Here is a 20,130-nt window from a genome sequence, read left to right on the forward strand (position 1 = left end):
TTCACGCAAAGTAAAGTTTGTTCTTTTGCGTGACATTAAAGCACTGCTTAAATAAGTGCTTGGTGTAGAGCTTCTTAAAATTAGAGCTGACTTGCTGGTCCATGGGCTGGAGGATAGGGGTGGTGTTCGGTGGAAGATACAAAACTGATGAATTTGTACTGGTCGATATCATCATCTTTGAGTCCTGGGGGTGAGCCAGTGCATTATCCAAATAAAGCAAGCACTTAAAAACCAAATTCCTCTCCTGAAGGTACTTCTTGACAGCATTGGCGAAAACTACGTTTACCCATTCAACAAAGATATGGCTAGTGACCCAAGCCTTAGAATTAGAACGCCACAAAACATGCAAGTCTTATATTAATTCTATGTTCTTTAAATGCCCTAGGGTTTTCGGAATGGTAAACCAATAACTGATTTATTTTGCAGTCCCCACTGGCGTTGGCACAAAGGGCAAGAGTCAACCGATCCTTCATAGGCTTATGTCCGGTCATTTTCTTCTCTTCGGCGGTAATGTATGTTCGACTAGGCATCTTTCCAAAACAGACCGGTTTCATCACTGTTGAAAACCTGCTGCTCTACGTAGCCTTCCTCCTCCACGATCTTTACAAACTTTTTAACAAAATCGTTAGCAGCCTTGGTGTTCGAACTTGATGCCTCTCCGTGGCGAACAACTGAATGAATTACGGTTCGTTTCTTAAAATTTCTCGAACCAACCTAGACACCCCTTGAATTCCTCCGTCGTAGGATCGGTTGAACTCTCCTCCGCGTCACCCCCAGAGCCCGCTGGCTTTAAGTCACAATAGATAACACTGGCCATCTCGCAAATGATCGTTTCAGTGATCGTATCGCCAGCAATCTCTGTCCTTTATCCATATTAACAAAAGGCGTTCCATCTTTTCCAGGGTAGGGCTACGACGTTTTGAAATAATGGTGATCTCCTTCGATAGTTTGACTGCTTTAATGGCTGCCTTCTGCTTGATGATCGTAGAGATCGTAGACATATTCCAGCCATATTGTTTAGCCAGATCGCTAACACGCACACCTCGCTCGTGTTTTTCTATTTAAGTTTTATTTATAATGAAAGCATTGATTTTTTTCCTTTTCTCACCACTACTACTTCCTGAACCCAAACTAAGCTTTTTAGGACCCATGATTATACGTAAAACACAAAAGCCAAACTTAAAAAAGGAAGATAAAAAGCACTGTTAATAAAGTCGTGAATAGCGAACAACCACACAATGCGCACAAGATGAGAGATCTAATTAAGGCGATGCTCGATTGGCGGTTCTCAGACGTGCTGCCATCTACTGGTGTAAACAAGAAATGACGATAGGCGCTTCTAGAAAATTCTACGCATATGATCCACGTCGGATGTTGGAGCAAGACTTCAGGTGTCAAGACGAAAAATTTGATTGAATTTTACTTCGGATGTTGGAAAATTCGTATGTAAAGACAGTCGTAAGTGAGAGGTTCCACTGTACTTTTAAAAAGTTAGGGTTTTGTTTTATTGATGCTGTTATGGTTTCGCTGGTTATATTAGAGCATCAAGAGTTTGGGTGAGAGGCATGTTACTTAGGTTTCTCCTTATTCCCCCCCTCCCCCCATAATTGGTTTCCCATTAGACACTAGCCATGTATTTGTCCTACTGGTTTTGGAGCCATTTATGCATATCTGTAATTAAGGATAACTTTTTGGGGTTCTCCATTATTGTATATAGACTTTGGAAAGCAGTTTGTATCTGCAAAACTGGTCGGATGCCCAAGATCAGATCCTGTGGGATAAATATATGGGACATGTATTTGGCTGGAAATTTAAACTGATCCTGTTAATTGGTTTGGGGGAATGTTAATTTTCTCCTTGAAATCTGCAAGTAATTAAGCAGAATAAGGTATGGGTGGATTTGTATACTAAAAATTCAAAACCTGTTTGTACATTAGCTTCATTGAATATCTTTAGGCATCTTTATTTGACGACATGGCGTGTTTTAGACCGTCGCGTAGTTTTCACCCATAAGCTATGCAGTATCAGAATTTAAGGAAACATTAATTCTAAATTTCCTAAACATTCATCTGAAAGGGTGGTCCTAGCCAAAGTTAGAAATTGAGATTTGCGCACTATTTTTAAGTGTTATTGGATATTTGCAAGACTGTACCGAGGCCTGTACAGCCGTTAGATAAAATTTCATGTATTTGCGGTTATGCGACTATTACTGCTGCTTGTGGCCTGGTGTTTTCAAACAGTTCGCGTTATGTTGCACCCGGTTGCCTTACAGCAGTTTACCGATACAACGCCCCATCTCACCGACTACTCTCCAGTATCCATTTTGAAAAAATCTCGCTGATTGTTCTTCAAGCAACAAGTGTTCTTCTTTTATTGACACGATGACCCCAAAAAGAGCGGCTTCATCTTCTCAAGGTACTAGTAGCAGAGCAATTTAAGTAAAAACCTTTTTTTAATTTTCTGATATTTGATTAATACTTAGCATATGTATTTTACAGTACAGTATATAACATACAGTACTAACTTGCTGTATTTTTTAAAAATTTCTTTACAGTTTTGATGACTCGTCCATGTAGAAGTGTCATGCTTGCAGGTACTTCCCTTCATCGTTCATCCTTTTGTAACTGTCCGGCTTAGACTCCTCTACCTCCCAAACTGTCCTTCTTGGCAGAATACAAATGTAATATTTTTCATTTAAGTAAATACCTGTATTCATATATTGATACAGGAATAGTATCCTTTTCAACTACTGTATAATGTATTTTTCTACTCTTAATAGATGTGGATTAATTATACAAATTACTCTAAAGGGTGTAAGGATTGTATATTACAGGTACTTCTCATTCAATGGACACAACCAATCGACTACAGTATGCAGTAAGGATTGCATCGAAATGCGTAAACTTAATATACAAATTATTGTTGTCGTATTTTTTTTTCCAATGTTTTAGGATAGTTGGGTTGTGATCAGGTCTCACTAAAACAGTGATCACTAAACCCTAAAATAGCATAGTTGGGCAAATTTTACCATAAGGATTAACCTTTCCTCATATAGCAGGCCATGCTTCCAGTGTGCTGGTGTTTTCAGTAGCTAATTATTTTGCTGTGGTGGTGGTGTGAATGGTATGAAAAAGCTCATGGTGGTGGAGAGGGGCCGATTGGGAGAAATTTACCCCACAAATGTTACCCAACAAGAACAATCGGTTGTTTGTGAACTCCCCTTGCAAAGTTCTGCAGCCGAATCAAACCTCCCAGTAATGGCAAAAAGTAATGCACCTATGGTGAGGTGTGAACTGTACCAAAGAGGTAAAGAAAAAAATGAAGCAGCTGCCACAACTGTAGTCACCCGTATGTCCCAGTCACAGGTATCTATTTGTGGATTGCAAGGAATGAGGGTAAGACATTTCATGTGGATTACTCATTCAATTTACTCAATGTTTATATAGATTTTACTTGTTACAATCCAAAAATAGGTACACAAGATTTTCCAAAGATTTGAAGAGCGTTTTCTAATTTGAAAATAAACCTCTTGACTCTCCCTGGCAGCTTGTAATGGTGTACAGAACTACTTCTCTGAAGTGAAGCCAGGAACTAATGTATTTTATACACGCTATTGTAGAAAAGACCTAGCTGTTGGATCCCTTGTAGTAGGTCAGATGTCTGCATTAAAGTAATTTTATTTTCCAAAATGAGGTAAATTTTACCCTATAGTTGTGATGAGTGAAATGATTGATGTTACTCTAGGATTAAGTGATGCTCTCACCTTAGCTAATTGGACTGCTGTTGACAGTACTGTACATATATTACAGTAATATACACTACAGCATCAGTCTTAAAAGAGAGTTTTGTTACTTTTGGGTGGTGTGGCGATGTCTTTTTAACATGTACTTGAAGCTGTTTTAATACTATACTAAAAACATGCAGTATACTATTACATTCAAATAGTTGCTGTATATTTTGTAGAATACTGTACTGTTGTTGAAACAACTTGCTATGCAGTACAGTTGGTTATCTAATGCTAGTCGACTGCATGTAAGCACTGGTCTGTGCTTTGTGCGTTGGAGTTGACCCATCCTAGGATAGAAAGTATTTGCGGTCTTTTGCTCTTCGTACGTCTCGTCCCTAACTACGTAAGTGGGGGCTGACTTAACTACGGGCAATCTTTACATATCCAAATTTTATATGTCAACCGTGGATAGGTGACTTGGATTGACCTCGCCCAGAGCGTACGTAAAAAAAAAAAAAAATTCCGATGAAATCGGTGGTTGTGCATATTGCAGAGGTTATAGACCCGTAGGAGGCTAGTAGTCTACACCACTATAGTCAAGGCACACTTCAATCCAGCTCTTCTGCTTCCTACTTTTGAGCCTCCCTTTGGTTGAGCTTGACCCTGCAAAACCCATATCTGGTAAGTGAACTAAAGTTTTTACATACCCTGTGGAACAGTGGTGATACTTTTATATAAAACTTTTTTCTTTTTTATTGCCATGTAGTCTTATTTTCCTTGCAATGCTGATTCTTTATTTTATGCATTTTTCAGATCATTGGCAGGCAATGATGCTAGTTGGGTTTTTATGAAATAATTTGCTCCTATTTTGTTTACATAGCTGAATGGGAAGGTGGCATATCTGTTAAGTACGGTAAATTTTTAGCTATTGAAATATTGATGTTCAACACTTCAAATTATTCTCAAGCAGAGGTAGAACTCTACCCGACAAAATCTAAAGGTTGGCAAAATAACAAAACTCTCCAATGATGAGTTTATCCATTTTATTGTTTTGAGACGATAGCCTCATGGTTCATTTACATTTCTGTATATAGATACAGATGAATGGACTGATAGCAAATTAGGGGCTGTAGTTTACTGGTTTTCAGGTAGTTTGACATCTGTTATGAACTAATGTCTGAAGTCATCCATAGCTGCAAAAATACATCCATCACACACTGTTATGGCAAACTGTTGCTTCTATTATCATTGTAGAGGTGGTAATGCAGAGAAGGTACCCAATGGTCTAAAAATTTATCTGAAAAGTAAGATTACATCAAGGGTTTCTGTGATCTAGGCATTTTAAAATTCACATCAAATTAACATAGCTTTCTGTGGAAGGATTTTGAGTATTGAACCAGTAGGCTTTAGATATTTGCATCCCTGCATAGGTTTATATTGCAGCGATATGGAAACCAAAAGAAACTGCCTTTCTCTTTAGTTTGTATTGTTTAATATTTCTGAGCTTGGTAATTGGTACTGTATTTACAAAGAGTCAATTTTTTAATGGAATTGCAAGTTACTTTAGTAGAACCATTTTCAGGAATGTTAGTTTTGCTTACATTCAATGCAGACAGTAACATTAGCAATAAACTGTACCTCACTTATGCCAATGTCATTACAGTAGAATTAGAATTTTACTTTTAAGTTTCAGGCCTTACAAAGGGATTTTGACTTAGGAAAAATCTATTTTTGGGCTTGAGCTATGTTGTCCTGATGGAAGTTCCTTCTGGCAACTTCTACAGTATAATATTTCTGCGATTGATATTACAAGAGAATTACCGTCGGGTATCACGGGGTTCCAACCCCCGGAAACGACTATCCGAAGATATCGTGTATAATCAGGGACGTATCCTAAGATAACCATAGATATCTGCACCCCAAACAGACTTTACTGTGTAATCCATTAAGGGGAAGGATAAATAAGGAGCAGTTACACATCCTATCGCCTTCGAGTGCCCCTATACGTTCCTGCTTCTCATTCCTTCAAATGCAGCTGATGGCTAGTTATGTTCATTTCATTGCAGATGGTGTATTGCAACCTGAGTACACACCCCAAAACCTCTCACATTTACCCCATATCAACAACTTGACTATTGGTATTTGTTTCAAAATCTAACCAATTTGGTGGAAAGATGATATTCAATAGTTACTCTTATGAAGGAATTGAGTATGGGGAAAATTCTAGTGGAAGAAACCTTGAATGTAGGTTTGGCAACTTTACCATGACATGCGATATGTCACAAGACCTCTGAGAAATGTTTGTGAGTAATGAATCCCTGGACATTTTGTGCCGTTGGATTGTTCCTGTCCGGGCAATGAAACTTCGCCAGGATGAGGGTAGGCAGGTGATAGACCTAGGTGAGATGTGGTTTACCACCAGGATGACATTTGGCAAGGAATGGGTAGGCTGTAGAAGGCAACCCCCAGCCATGTATACAAAGTGCGTGCCTATAGAAGAAGCAGAATGTTTAGTGGTTGCTGCTACACCAAAGGAAGGATTTTTTTTCTTCTTTCCCCTCCCCCCCTCCAAAAACCCAGTGGCAACTACCATAGGGATGAATGGTTGTCTGATGGCTGACTTCCTGATCCAGTGGTCCTAGTAAGGCTTATGTTCACGCCATTCTATGCTAAGTTTTCATTGCCCCACATCTACCTCTATACTGGGCTTGAATTTAATAGTTGGGACATCACCACTTATCAAACATAGCTCATGCCCCACACCTTGAATTACTGTGCTGATTTGCAAGAAAAACAAGCTGGACCCACTATCCTTTGTTTATAACTCTGCTTGTGAGGGTGTTGGTCTCCTTTCAGTCAGCTCTTCTGAACTAGAGGCCATCGAGCAGCCTTAGGGCCATATGAACAATCTTTTATTTGTCATGACGGTTCACTCAGGCAGACCTGCAGGCTAGATTGAAGTAAGCCAGGCTTCCTATTACCAAGGTGTGGAAAGAACCAATCTGCTGACTTCTAACTTTGAAGGACAAGCAGACTGACACATCCATGATGGCTCTATACCCATAAAGTGTTTATAGATAGTGGAGTGAATTGAAATACTGAAAAGGGTTTGTGTACAGTAATCTCTTGGCTGGTGAAGGTGTGACGTTCGAGTCAACCCACATAAGCTGAAAAGCTACAATGTAAATACAAGAAATCTTGGAAGTATTTTTTTTTCCCTTAATAATTTCTAGATTTAAGATTTTTAAGCCCAAAAAGGACTTATAATGCATATACCTTTATATAAAATTTTAAGTTCTCCTTTTAGAAACCAGCAATAAAGATTTAAATTTTAAATCCGCTGTTTACTTAAGGACCAATAGGTAAACTACAATATGGCAAGGTACTTTTTTTTAAATTTGCTGTGTACTTAAGGACCAATAGGTAAACTACAATATGGCAAGGTACTTTAATGTTTTTTGTATTTGTTAATCACTTAAAAAGGTTTACATTAGTGTAAGCATAGAACTGCAACTAGTAAAATTTTTTTATATATTGCACAACTTTTTGATTGTAATGCAATTATATAGTATTGAAAAAATATTTTATCACATTCTTTTCACTTTCATATCTGCCTCCTCTTAATGTATTCAGAGTTTAACTTAAATTAAAGTGAATTTTAGTTTGGCTTAGATTTCCCCCATACTCCCACATAAAGGGAAGATACACATGTATGCAAGCTCATTTCTCATAAAGGACTACACACACAAGCAAGCCCATTTCTCATAAAGGACTACACACACAAGCAAGCCCATTTCTCATAAAGGACTACACACACAAGCAAGCCCATTTCTCATAAAGGACTTGACATGTGTATGCAAGCCCATGTGTCATGGAGGACTATACACATGTATGCAAGTCTATTTCTCGTTGACTATACACATGTATGCAACTCTTTCTCGTCGACTATACACATGTATGCAAGCTCGTTTCTCATGAAGGACTATACACATAAAGGCAAACCCATTTCTCATGGACTACTAAAGCATATCCTAATGTATATAGGAGTTAAGTCTACTATTCACTGGGTAGGAACCTCTTACCAAGCTGGTAAGAGGCTGGGAGGTATCATTATTTTGGCTACTTTCACTGGCTCAATTCCTTTTAACATTTTTTTATTTAAACCAATCAATATGGTTGTAGGAACCTCCTCATAAGGTGGTGTGTTAAAAGATGTTTTGTATTCGGGTAGGAAGAAATCGCAAAGTAATTTTTATTTTTACCATTACTGTATACAAACCAGTGTGTTCAAGTTTCTCTGCCTCAGCCACCCTGCAATTCCTAGGTTTAAGGTCGAAGTGGCTGTGCAATGGCATGGTGGGTGGACATGACTTGCGCACCATTTCCATCTTTGATGAAATCATAGGAGTTTTATAGTTAGGAAAAATACAAATTTTTTCATTTACGTTATTATAAATTTTATTTTATATGGTAATATAAATGCTGTGATATGGTTTCATAGGTCATGATAGAACAGTGTTGGTGTTAGATAAAAATTGTTCATTGCTGCATTTGCCCCACCTTATAAACCCTGGTTTACCATGACATGCAAACCATATGTATTTTGCTTATTGTTGGTATAATTTATGCATACATGCCATTAATGCATGATGAAATAGTAGCTATTTATGGTTTCCCTATTCAAAAATGTTCTCCATGAAACTAGTCTCATTTTGTATAAAGGAGTTGAAAGTGTTTCAAAGCAAAGTCCACTAGGTAAAGTGTTTGGGACATGCATTTGGGTAGTTACCAACCCTTTTGGTATAATTTAAGGCAGGGAGTATTTCTCTGAAAGGCAAAATTTTTTTATGCAACTACTTGAGCTTAGTATGGAATTGGTATTTGTCTAAAATTTTTAAGACTATAGTCTCGTAGGTTCTCATGAATATTGTTTTATACATCAGGTTTTTCTAAATTTGGTCAATTTTTTTAGACCCTCTGTTATTTTGGGCAATAAAGTTAAGTGCTGGAGTTTAAAGCAATTTACTCCACATTCATTGCAGTTTTGAACACCTACTGTTCTAGACTAGTTTCCACCTACTGTTCTAGACTAGTTTCTCTAACTTTTCTTGTAAGAGTATAATACAATATGACTTTCTTTTGCTTTGCATACATAAATTATTTTAACCCTTTTACCCCCAGGCTCTTTGGAAATTTCCAACCCTTAACCCCCAAGGGGTTATTTTTTTCCCAGCACATTTTGCTGTATATTTTTTTAAATTGCTCTAACAGCCTTAATTTTTGTCAGAGAGGTCAGGTTGGTCTCATTCTCTTGGAAAATGCCTGAATTTTCTCAAAATTATCAAAAATATGAAAAAATTATTTTTTATAGCATTTTTTTGCAAGGACGTACCGGTACGTCCATGGGGGTAAAGGGATGGGTTTTGTGAAACTTACCTGTACGTCCTTTGGGGGTAAAAGGGTTGACTAAAAATTTTAATTCACTCTACTGAATGATTATTGTAGCCTCTTAGTTTATTTACAGTATAGATGAATGGACTTTATGAAAAACTAGAAGGGGTACAAGGTTAATGGTTTTCAGGTATGTTTTTGTTTGTGGTAAAATCTGGAGTCCGTTATGGCTAACATGTTGCGGTATTTTAATCGTAGATGCTGCAATGCATTTGCATTAGGGGTGTTAGCTACTTGTATTTAGATGTAGTAAGCATTCTTAATATTTAGCTGTATTGTACTTATTAATATTTCTATACGCCTTTTCGTGTGCATTTTTAACAAAATATATACATTGTTCACTGCTTTAGAATTGCAAGTTACAGTAATGTAACATTTACCATTAGTAGGAATATTTTTTTCTAGGGAGACACAGCCCCACTGAAACGACGTTATTTTGGCGTCATTTCAAACTACTACTTGTAACCGGTTTTCTTTGTTTAAAAAGCATTTAAATAAAATTCAAATTGTTTTTATAGAACAGATTTTTTTGGCTGTATTTTGTTTCAAACATATTGGCAATGATTGTATATTGTCACTTTTCATGTTTTAATTTTGAAAATCCCTTCTATAAATTTTCAGAACATAGAATTTCCTATCTTTTCATATATAAATGGTAAGTATTCGTTCATTAAGAACTTTTTATTTTTGTCGATTAACCTCAACACTGTGGATTATATCATAATCCTATTTACTAAGCAGTGGTGAGCCCTTTCCGTCAAATTTATAAATTTATATTGTACGCTATAAGTACCAAATGTCCCCACATAAGTTATAGCATATAAATTACTCATGTCTATTTTCTTGGCAATCTCTACGCTTTAGGCATATTTAGATACCGTCTGACAATTTTCAAGTCGTCGTATAACTATGACGTGAGAATTGTAAATATGGGGCAACATGAACAATCGGCTAGTTCTTGGTATGACCTTTTACGTGGACACTCGCAGGCCATATTAAAGGAAGCCAGGTTTGTTAGTATAGCGTTGGGGGAAGGAGTATAGCGTTGGGGGAAGGACCTGTCAGCTGTTCCCAGGGTTCGATGATGAATAACTCTGCTGGCACTCGTAATATTATAGATCTCGTATTCCCATTATCAACAATACCAGCGTTGACAGGGACAACGTTGTTATAACCGAATTGTTGATTGGAGAGGAAGATTATAAATGTTGAACCTACTACTGTCATACTAAGCTTAACCCTTTTGAGTTTTGGCAAATAAGTTTTCTAAAAATTTGTGAGTGATTATAGATGTGTAGGTCTGGTATGAGAATTTTTTAGTTTTGGTGACTATTGTAAAATTTAAAGGTTTTAAATTTATTAGCAAAATGATTGGAGCATACTATTAACTAGTATTGCACATTGGTTCCAACTTTACGTTAGTCATCCTTAATTATTAGTTTGAAAAAGTAAAAAGATGCATGTTGCGATGATTAACATGACCGTAGGTGTATTGAACAAGTACCATTTTCAAGCACAGAATGCCATGTTGACTGCTATCTAGTCATTACTGCCTTTGTGATATTTTGTCTTTGAAGTCAAACGGTCATTCTTAAAATATTACGTTTACGTGTATATAAAGTGTAGGAACATTACTTGGCAACCCTAAACAAGTTGTAAATGGAAAGTAATAGGCTGCCTGGCAACATTTTATTTTGGTGCTCAATAGCAGAGGGCTCGCATTTTTTTTATTGGTACGTTTCAAGGGGTTTTTTTGTAATTCCAGCTTTTAGCTTTTACTCTTTCACAAGTGAACTCAATAAAGAGGAGCATATTTCTCTGGGAGAAATAAGTTAGACGATCTTACAAAGTTGACAGATGCTCAATGTTAGGTGCAGATCACATTTTTAGACAATATACGGCGTGAAATTTATGGACAATGTAAAAGCCTAGATGTGAATTTTTCAAGACTGCTCTAGGCTTTTCTCTTGAATTTCTATTAAATTTTGATATTAGAAATTTATTTTTCTGATATGGTGAAATTAATACTTAGCTCTAGCAATATAGTTATATTCACAATTTTTAAACAGTTGAAGGGTATATGTAATAGTGGGTTTATTTTTTTCTTTTTATATTTTTTAAATTTCCTTGTTCAAAATTAGACTACATTTGAATATAATATTGTGCATATACATAATGTTTTAAGTAATATTGCTGTACCTGAACTGATTATCTACAATGCTTTATGCGGTAAAAGCTGTTAAATTCTTCTCTGGTTGATTCTTTAATGTGGTAAAACTTAGATAGTTGGCAAGGTAAAGTGTAAAGAATCTCCTAAGGTGTCCAAAAAAAAGAATCGGTACCTGAAACACTGCAAGCCTAGAATAAGTTCAGGAAAAAATATCGAACATGATCTATGTGGTCTGAGCATGAAAATAGCGTGTTCCACTAGCATACCACTATGCTTAGTGGTTCTGGGGTGATCTCATTCTATACACGCTTTGGGTAAATTTAATTTGTTCCGTAACTGGAATACAAACTGATATCTATTGGGAGTATTACTTTCGGCTAAGCTAAAAGTAATAGCTAAAGATTTTTAGTTATGAAAAATACAAATCATCTCCAAATTTTTCAATTGAGTGATGAGTGGTGGTCCAGCAAAGACCACCTTTTCATATTTATCAGTCTTCACACTTGCAACAAGGTTGAAAACCTTCAACTTTTCTAGGCCTTATTACTGAACTCTGTACCAACTAAATGTGACCTGTATTGATGAATCTTCAATCATTGATTTTTATTTCCTTTCAGTTCTTAAGCCAGTCATAAAAAGTTTTAATATCGTGAAATTTTTCTTGAATTGCAGTGCTCTTATAAATCAAACTAAATCAGTGAGTAACGAGTAAATCATTGGGATTTTTAAATAAGATACACATTTGGCATGATTAATCAGAATTTATCTACTAAAAACATTGTAAATGCATTTTCATCTGATATCCATTATGTCATCTTTTTCCTGTCAGGGTCCAAAAGGAGAAAAGGGAATGAAAGGAGAAAGGGTGAGTTGAACTGTTATATAATTTGCTGTTATATCTTATGTATCCGTAGTTCGCGTAGATAACCAGTGAAAGTGTGTGCTGATGTAAGTATACCTTACACTCAACAGATATATTTACTGTATTAAATTGTCATTTTCAAAGTGAAAGTAAATTACCTCGGCAAGGGATTCTACAAATGCAGTTTCAATATTAGGAACAAATGTTTAACATCCAGAAAACATGCCTTTTTGTTTTATGAATTAACTACTGTACACACTTTAGTTTAGCTTAAATTTTGTTTGAAATTGTCAATTTTTTCCTTGTTTTGAATCATTGAAAACCGGTTTTAAATTTTGCCGACTGTTCTCATTTAATATGTTGGATAAATGCAAAAATTATATTTTAAGTACTGTAATTAATTTTTGTACAGTAAGACAGAATAACAGACTTAGGGATAAATCTGGTAAGTGCGTTAATAATTAATAAGTATTGACAAGGTTGGTTTTACACTATTGAAAGTGGGTTTTTGTTTTATACAGTTTTTTTTTTAGTAATACTGTAGTACCAATACTGTTTTTTATAAAAATAAGCTGTAGGTCTCTGTTCTCTTTAGTTTTTGTAGTTCACAGTCCACTGGAATTATTTAATTTTACAACCAAAAGAAGTCTGGTATTCTGAATTCATACTGTGCGAACCCCCTTTGTGTTTTGAACAATAACTAACTACAGGGTAATCAGGGTCGACGTGGACGACGCGGTAAAAGTGGGCCCAAGGGGGAAATGGGAGTTCCCGGCCTTGATGCACCCTGCCCAACTGGACCCGATGGGCTTCCAATGCCAGGATGTGGATGGCGACCCGGGGAGGTTAGTTATTGTGATTTTAATTGCTGTGAGGAAACTATATTGCTTTTAAATGAGGTTTTATATTGTTCTTTAATAATGTACAGCTACAGTTATTAAAAATTCTAAGTACGTATTTATGTATTAGAAAAATTAAGTACATTGTATTTGTATGTAATTGTACAGTAATAGTAAAAGGATTTTTAATTTGTAAATAGGCTGTAAATTTTCTGTAAAATTAGGCTTTTTGCTTACATTGTAAATAAACCGTAAAGTTCTCCGGTGTAATCAAGAGATTGTAAAGTGATGTAGATTAACAGCATACATTTTTGTAAAGGTATAATTGCTGATTACAGTACAGTATGTGAAAAGATTATGAATGGCTTTTTCCCATGAATAATTATGCATACAGTATTAATGCTTTTTTTTCTGTATGGCACTACAACTTATCAAATCCCAATATATCCTTTAATTTGTTTTTCATTCAAGCAGCAAATTGGAGCATAACATATTGTAGTACGCCTTTAGTATGGAGCTGATCACAGCTTAACTTGAAAAAAAAAATAAAACTTCTATAAATTATACACTTCAGGTTAATATGCAGTGACATTGTATAGAAATACTAGATACTTTTAACATTTTACTGAGATTTTCACATCCTAGATACTTTTATCAATGGTTAAGTGTACTACTGTAGTCGTATAACTTTTCATGAACACTTAAATTAATTTTGTATCCTGTACCTTCGAACAAATCTTTTGAGAAATAATTTTTGCAATCTTATGTCTGGAAATTGTCAAATATCGTAATAGAGTAGCCATGTTATTACATTCCAACTAAAATTGGTAGTTATGGCCATCATTGAGCGCAAGACCCTTATACAAGCTGCTACTACAGACTCCGAGCGTAGTTGTGCCGTTTTGCTTTTTAATGCTTTGACTAAATCTTCCTCATAGTCATTTACCCCTTCCTTACTACCTTTCACGTTTTACTAGTTCCGAATTACCATATTTTACTAGATTCAATTCTACAGTCAAATTCATTGATTAAATTTCAGGTAAGGCAAAATTAGAGGGGGATATTTGCATAACTATGGCTGTGTTCTTACTGTATAATGGGTACCTGTAACCGTAGGCTTCTAGATAATAGATTTGTTCATAATTTAAATTTTCAGGAACTAATACTTTGTATATGGTAAAAATTAAAAGGTACACTTTAAAGTTGAAAGGAACCTGTTGTGATACTTGTAAATTTTTTCAGTAAATGGCCTGAGTTAATAAAAAAAAAAAAACCTAATTGTATGAATATATTTAATAGATTAAACTAAGTTTCCATCTTGCATCCCCTTCATAATCTAGGGGAGGAATATTATTCGACCTATCGTTGAGGGTTTTGGATTAGGTAATCCTATCAGCGCTTTTCCTGTGGAACCACCACCCTCAACTACTCCTAACTATGATGAATACGATGACTATGGCGATTATGAGGATGAGGAAGATGAAGACTCTCTGAAATGAGGACTTATCATTAACTTACCGTACTAATGCTTCAGCAATCCTCACTAGTGAGTTGCCATTTTAATCCTGTTAGTATTTAATGGTAAAACACATGTCTACCTTCGTTTGTTGTTGCCCAGATGTCGGATTGCATGAATCCGAATGGATAGATCCAAACACTTTCCTATTGATGATACTGTCAACTTTGTTAAAGATCCATTTTCTCTCTGCACATGTTGCACCCCCTTTTCCCCTCACTTATTGTACCCCTTTTTTCCCCCCACGTATTGCAACCCTTTTTTCGCCACATATTGCAACCCTTTTTTCGCCACATATTGCAACCCCTTTTTCCCCACTCATTGCAACCCTTTTCCCCACTCATTGCAACCCTTTTCCCCACTCATTGCAACCCTTTTCCCCACTCATTGCAACCCTTTTCCCCACTCATTGCAACCCCCTTTTTCCCCACTCATTGCAACCCCCTTTTTCTCCCCACGCATTGCAACCCCCTTTTTTTCCCCACGCATTGCAACCCCCTTTTTTTCCCCACGCATTGCAACCCCCTTTTTTTCCCCACGCATTGCAACCCCCTTTTTTTCCCCACGCATTGCAACCCCCTTTTTTTCCCCACGCATTGCAACCCCTTTTTCTTCCCCGCTTATTGCTAACCCCTTTTTCCCCGCGTATTGATAACCCCTTTTCCCCCGCGTATTGCTACCCCCTTTTCCCCGCGTATTGCTACCCCTTTTCCCCGCGTATTGCTACCCCTTTTCCCCGCGTATTGCTACCCCCTTTTTCCCCACATTGCAACCCCCTATTTTCCCCACATTGCAACCCCCTATTTTCCCCACATTGCAACCCCCTATTTTCCCCACATTGCAACCCCCTATTTTCTCCACATATTGCAACCCCCTCTTTTCCCCACGTATTGCAACCCCCTTTTTCCCCCACGTATTGCAACCCCCTTTTTCCCCCACGTATTGCAACCCCCTTTTTCCCCCACGTATTGCAACCCCTTTTCCCTCACGTGGTGCAACCCTCTTTTTCCCCCACGTGGTGCAACCCCTTTTTCCCCATGTTGTGCAACCCCTTTTTCCCCATGTGGTGCAACCCCCCCCCCCCCCCCCCCCGTTCCCACACAAGCATTCTCTCCTTTCCCCCCCCCAGGTTTGCACCTCCCCTTGCACCCCACTACTATCCCCCAAAGCCTTGCACCCCACTATTACCCCCCCCAAAGCCTTGCACCCCACTATTACCCCCCCCAAAGCCTTGCACCCCACTATTACCCCCCCCAAAGCCTTGCACCCCACTATTACCCCCCCCCAAAGCCTTGCACCCCACTATTACCCCCCCCAAAGCCTTGCACCCCACTATTACCCCCCCCCAAAGCCTTGCACCCCACTATTACCCCCCCCAAAGCCTTGCACCCCACTATTACCCCCCCCCAAAGCCTTGCACCCCACTATTACCCCCCCCAAAGCCTTGCACCCCACTATTACCCCCCCAAAGCCTTGCACCCCACTATTACACCCCCAAAGCCTTGCACCCCACTATTACCCCCCCCCAAAGCCTTGCACCCCACTATTACCCCCCCAAAGCCTTGCACCCCACTATTACCCCCCCCCAAAGCCTTGCACCCCACTATTACCCCCCCCAAAGCCTTGCACCCCACTATTACACCCCCAAAGCCTTGCACCCCACCATTACCCCCCCAAAGCCTTGCACCCCACCATTACCCCCCCAAAGCCTTGCACCCCACCATTACCCCCCCAAAGCCTTGCACCCCACTATTACCCCCCCAAAGCCTTGCACCCCACCATTACCCCCCCAAAGCCTTGCACCCCACTATTACCCCCCCAAAGCCTTGCACCCCACTATTACCCCCCCAAAGCCTTGCACCCCACTATTACCCCCCCAAAGCCTTGCACCCCACCATTACCCCCCCAAAGCCTTGCACCCCACTATTACCCCCCCAAAGCCTTGCACCCCACTATTACACCCCCAAAGCTTTGCACCCCACTATTACCCCCCCCCCCAAAGCTTTGCTCCCCACTATTACCCCCTAAGGATTGTACCTCCTTTTCCCCCAAGTTTTTCACTGCACCCCCTTGTCCCAAGCTTTGCAGGGACCCCCATTTTTCCCCCAAGCTTTGCACCTCCCTATTTCCCCCCCCCCCCCCCCCCAGTTTTGTGGCTTCCTTTTTTCCCCCCAAGCTTTGCACCTCCCTTTTTAGCCCACCGGACTAGTTTATTTTGCCTTCTAGATATTCATTAATCACAATCTGTAGGAATGTGCTTTTTATTTTGCTGATGAATGATGCATTTGAGACATTATTTTATAACTGTTCATGGCTTCAAAAACAGTACAGTAAACTTTTTTAGTTTTAATTTGGAGCTTTCCAAAAATATCCTTGTGCCAGTAGCTAGTGAATGCAGAGTATTGTATAAACCTAAACCTGCCATGCTTAGTGCACGTGCACTGCATTTCCTAATTATTAAAGATCCAGAAGGGTGATATTGCTTTATTTTAGCATTTGCATAAGTGTTGGATAGAAGAAAAAAAAAAAGATAGGAATTGGTAAGCATAGTCCTTCTGAGGAAAGCTTATGGTTTAAATTACTCAGAAGGAACCCTTATATTTGTTTCTATTATGGTTGTAGCCAAATATTTGTTTTTGTATACAGTAGTTCCATTGACATCATCACTGATTCATTTTGGATATTCCACTACAGCACTCTGGAGTGCTTTTCTGTATCCTTATTGATTTTTATTTCACTTGAGTGTATCATACTTGCCATTTCATTTCTTGTGACTTGCATTGATTCACAAGAAAAATTTTGTAACTAAGTATTTATTCTACATAAGTAGACAAATACTTTAGAATAGTTTTTAATCTCAAAATGTTAATGTCTACTTTGTGATATATATTTTTTCCTTTCTACCTTAAGTCTACCAATGTGCATATAAAATGGAGAGAGGTTACCTCTTATTTAAAATCAATAATACACAGACTATTCCTTTCAGATATTTTATATTTATGAATTAGCTCAGGCATCCTCCTTATGGCAAGATCAGTTGGTATTTAAAGTTAGTCTAGACGTATTAAGACAGTTCTCCCCCCCACACCCATATCTCCTTGAAAGTTGTGTACTGTATAGGCATCCTACCATTCAAATTAGATTTGGTTGCTTACTCTTATCATCGTCCACTCCATTACATTAAAAAAAAGTTTTGTGGAGGTGCTGTTTCCTGTGGAAGGCTAGAACTGGGAATCCAATAAAAAATAATTTCTTGAGGGCCATGAATAAACATGATACTAAAGTGAGAGAGACCCATGGATTCATTTCTGAAGCATTTCTCAGCATTTATGCTGAAATAAGTCTGATAACCAATAATAATTCACCAGAACCAGTACTGGCACTGGATCAAATATTCAGCAGTACTTTTAGGCTCTTGTATACCATTTTTCATATTAAGAATCTTATGCCTCCTTCCCAGCAGAGGAATAGAGAGGAGGGTAGGTATTGGAGACCACACAACACCTCCCGAAAAATGGGTTTATCCTTTTAAAACATATTTGTGGATTTAATGTATGGTGTGGTCTTACAGAGCTAATACCAGAGAAATATGATCGCGTACCATAACGGAAAATTGCCTCCACCTACACACCTAGTTTGTGCATACTTGGGTGAGCATGATATATCCAATGTCCAAGTGTCGAGGGTTCTGTCTGAACCCGCACAGGGAGTCTATCATCATGTTGATGTAGGAAAGGGGAAACGGAGTGAGTGTTGATTCCTCAAATAAAAAGCTTCGTAATTAGGAGAATCGCTGCATTGAGATATCTTGAGTGATCCTCCCCTCCTGAGACTACACACTGCCGTCTGATTTTGTGAAAATGTTAGTACTTGGAGCTTTTTCAGTGTTGCAAAAAACTATTAATTCCAGCACATTTGTGGTATGCTGCTAACTAGGGGGACCACTTCCTGAACACGCAGGTCTTCTGTGTCCTCCACAGCCCAATTTTGATTTTGTAAGAATGATCGTTGATACTGGGGAGGGAACCTATGGGACCAACATGAGGTGAAGTTTGGCGAGGTCATAGACCTGAGGAATCTTATAGCAACTGGCTAACTACGAAAGTTGAAGATCCCCTGAGAGCTGCTCTCCTCCACACCCAATTGAGGGCTCTAAACCTGGTCTTTACACTGAGTCGACTTGGTATTTTCTGTAGGAGGCCAAGATCATCAATGGAGTCTGGAGGAGAAAAGACTGAAGAAATATATTGATCTTGTGACTTAATCTGTTCTTAATGTCCTTGGGAAGCTTTATGCGGCTTTCGTCATGTTCCAGTGCTGGCCTAGCCACTGGAATATCCTTTCTGGAACTAGTCTGATTTTTATTAAAATTGACTGAAGTTTAGGTTGTGATAATTTGTGGGACACTGTTTGTGAAGCATTCTCTTACTGCTGCCCAGTCATGGATATCTTTCGTTTCCTCAGTCAACAAACAGCAAAACACCAATATGTTCTGTATGAAGAAAAGTAGAAAAGGATAGCAGGCAAATTTATCCCCAAGAATCTCGACAGTTGAAAGGAAATTAAAACTACATCAACAAAATTCAGTAGCTTGAAATGAATGGATTTGTTTTAGACAAAAATAGCTGTTGTCCATTAGTCTTATCTGGAGAGAACATCCAGACCCGGATACGTACATCAAAGGTCAACGGATCCAATGTGCGAGTGAAGCTAGACTTATAGGATTGATGTTTGATTGTAGGCTTACATGGCTTTCTCACTTGAAAGCTTTAAAGGTGTCTTGAGATGGTTGACAATTAAAAATTTTTGTAGTGTACATCATGGTGGAGCAGATGCAAAACTATATTAGTTATACAAGACCTTATTTTTTCAAAAAATTAGCTATTGGTGTGAAATATACTCCACAGCCACCCAAAGCTGATTAAAGATTTAATTCCATACACCATACTCGTATTAAGATTGGCCACAGTAACCTTTAGAACTGTGCCTATCCCAAGCCTCTTTGTTGACGGTGAAAAGTTACCTTTAGACGTTTACCCAAAGTCTTCTATTCGGTATTACATTAGTTTAGGTTGCAAAGACTTCCTAAATCTAGCCTATCAGACTGCAAACCTTGAAAGGTACCCAACATACTTTGAGTTGCACCTAAAATCTCCTCAACCTTATGGTTTTCAGGTAAAACATTTGTTACAGAGATGATAAAGCTAGAAGTAAGGTGCTTGAGGCAAACGAAGTTTCCATGGGAATGGCCTCAGGCCAACGAGTGGAGCGGTCGATAACAGGAAACATTTTCCCTGTGATGTGGGTAGGGGGCCTACAACGTCGACGTGAATGTGGGCGAAACCACGCTAAGGTTGAGGAAAGGTGTTCACTCCTGAATCAGTGTGTCGGTGTACTTTGGAAGTTCATTTGCTTCCTTTTAAGATATCAACCCCTCTTTGGAAATTATCAGATATTTCTGTAAATATTTTTTTGGTATTAAATAACTAAAAAGCCAGATCTCTTTATGGAACATGTTGCAGAACGAACATAGGGACTTTTATATCTTCTGGTGACTCCAAATCT

At 38.2% G+C, this 20,130-nt stretch overlaps 1 protein-coding gene across 1 annotated transcript in view; it reads left to right on the forward strand.

The window, feature by feature from the left end:
- Positions 1–20,130, forward strand: part of LOC137651835 (collagen alpha chain CG42342-like) — a 141,761-nt gene that overhangs the window by 110,315 nt on the left and 11,316 nt on the right. The window contains exons 23-25 of the mRNA XM_068385056.1: positions 12,178–12,213; positions 12,921–13,055; positions 14,390–14,595. Coding sequence (XP_068241157.1) covers positions 12,178–12,213; positions 12,921–13,055; positions 14,390–14,548 — 330 coding nt within the window. The 3' untranslated portion in view covers positions 14,549–14,595. The remainder of the gene's footprint in view (positions 1–12,177; positions 12,214–12,920; positions 13,056–14,389; positions 14,596–20,130) is intronic.

The sequence above is a fragment of the Palaemon carinicauda genome, chromosome 13 (genome assembly GCF_036898095.1).
Source record: "Palaemon carinicauda isolate YSFRI2023 chromosome 13, ASM3689809v2, whole genome shotgun sequence".
NCBI lineage: Eukaryota > Metazoa > Arthropoda > Malacostraca > Decapoda > Palaemonidae > Palaemon > Palaemon carinicauda.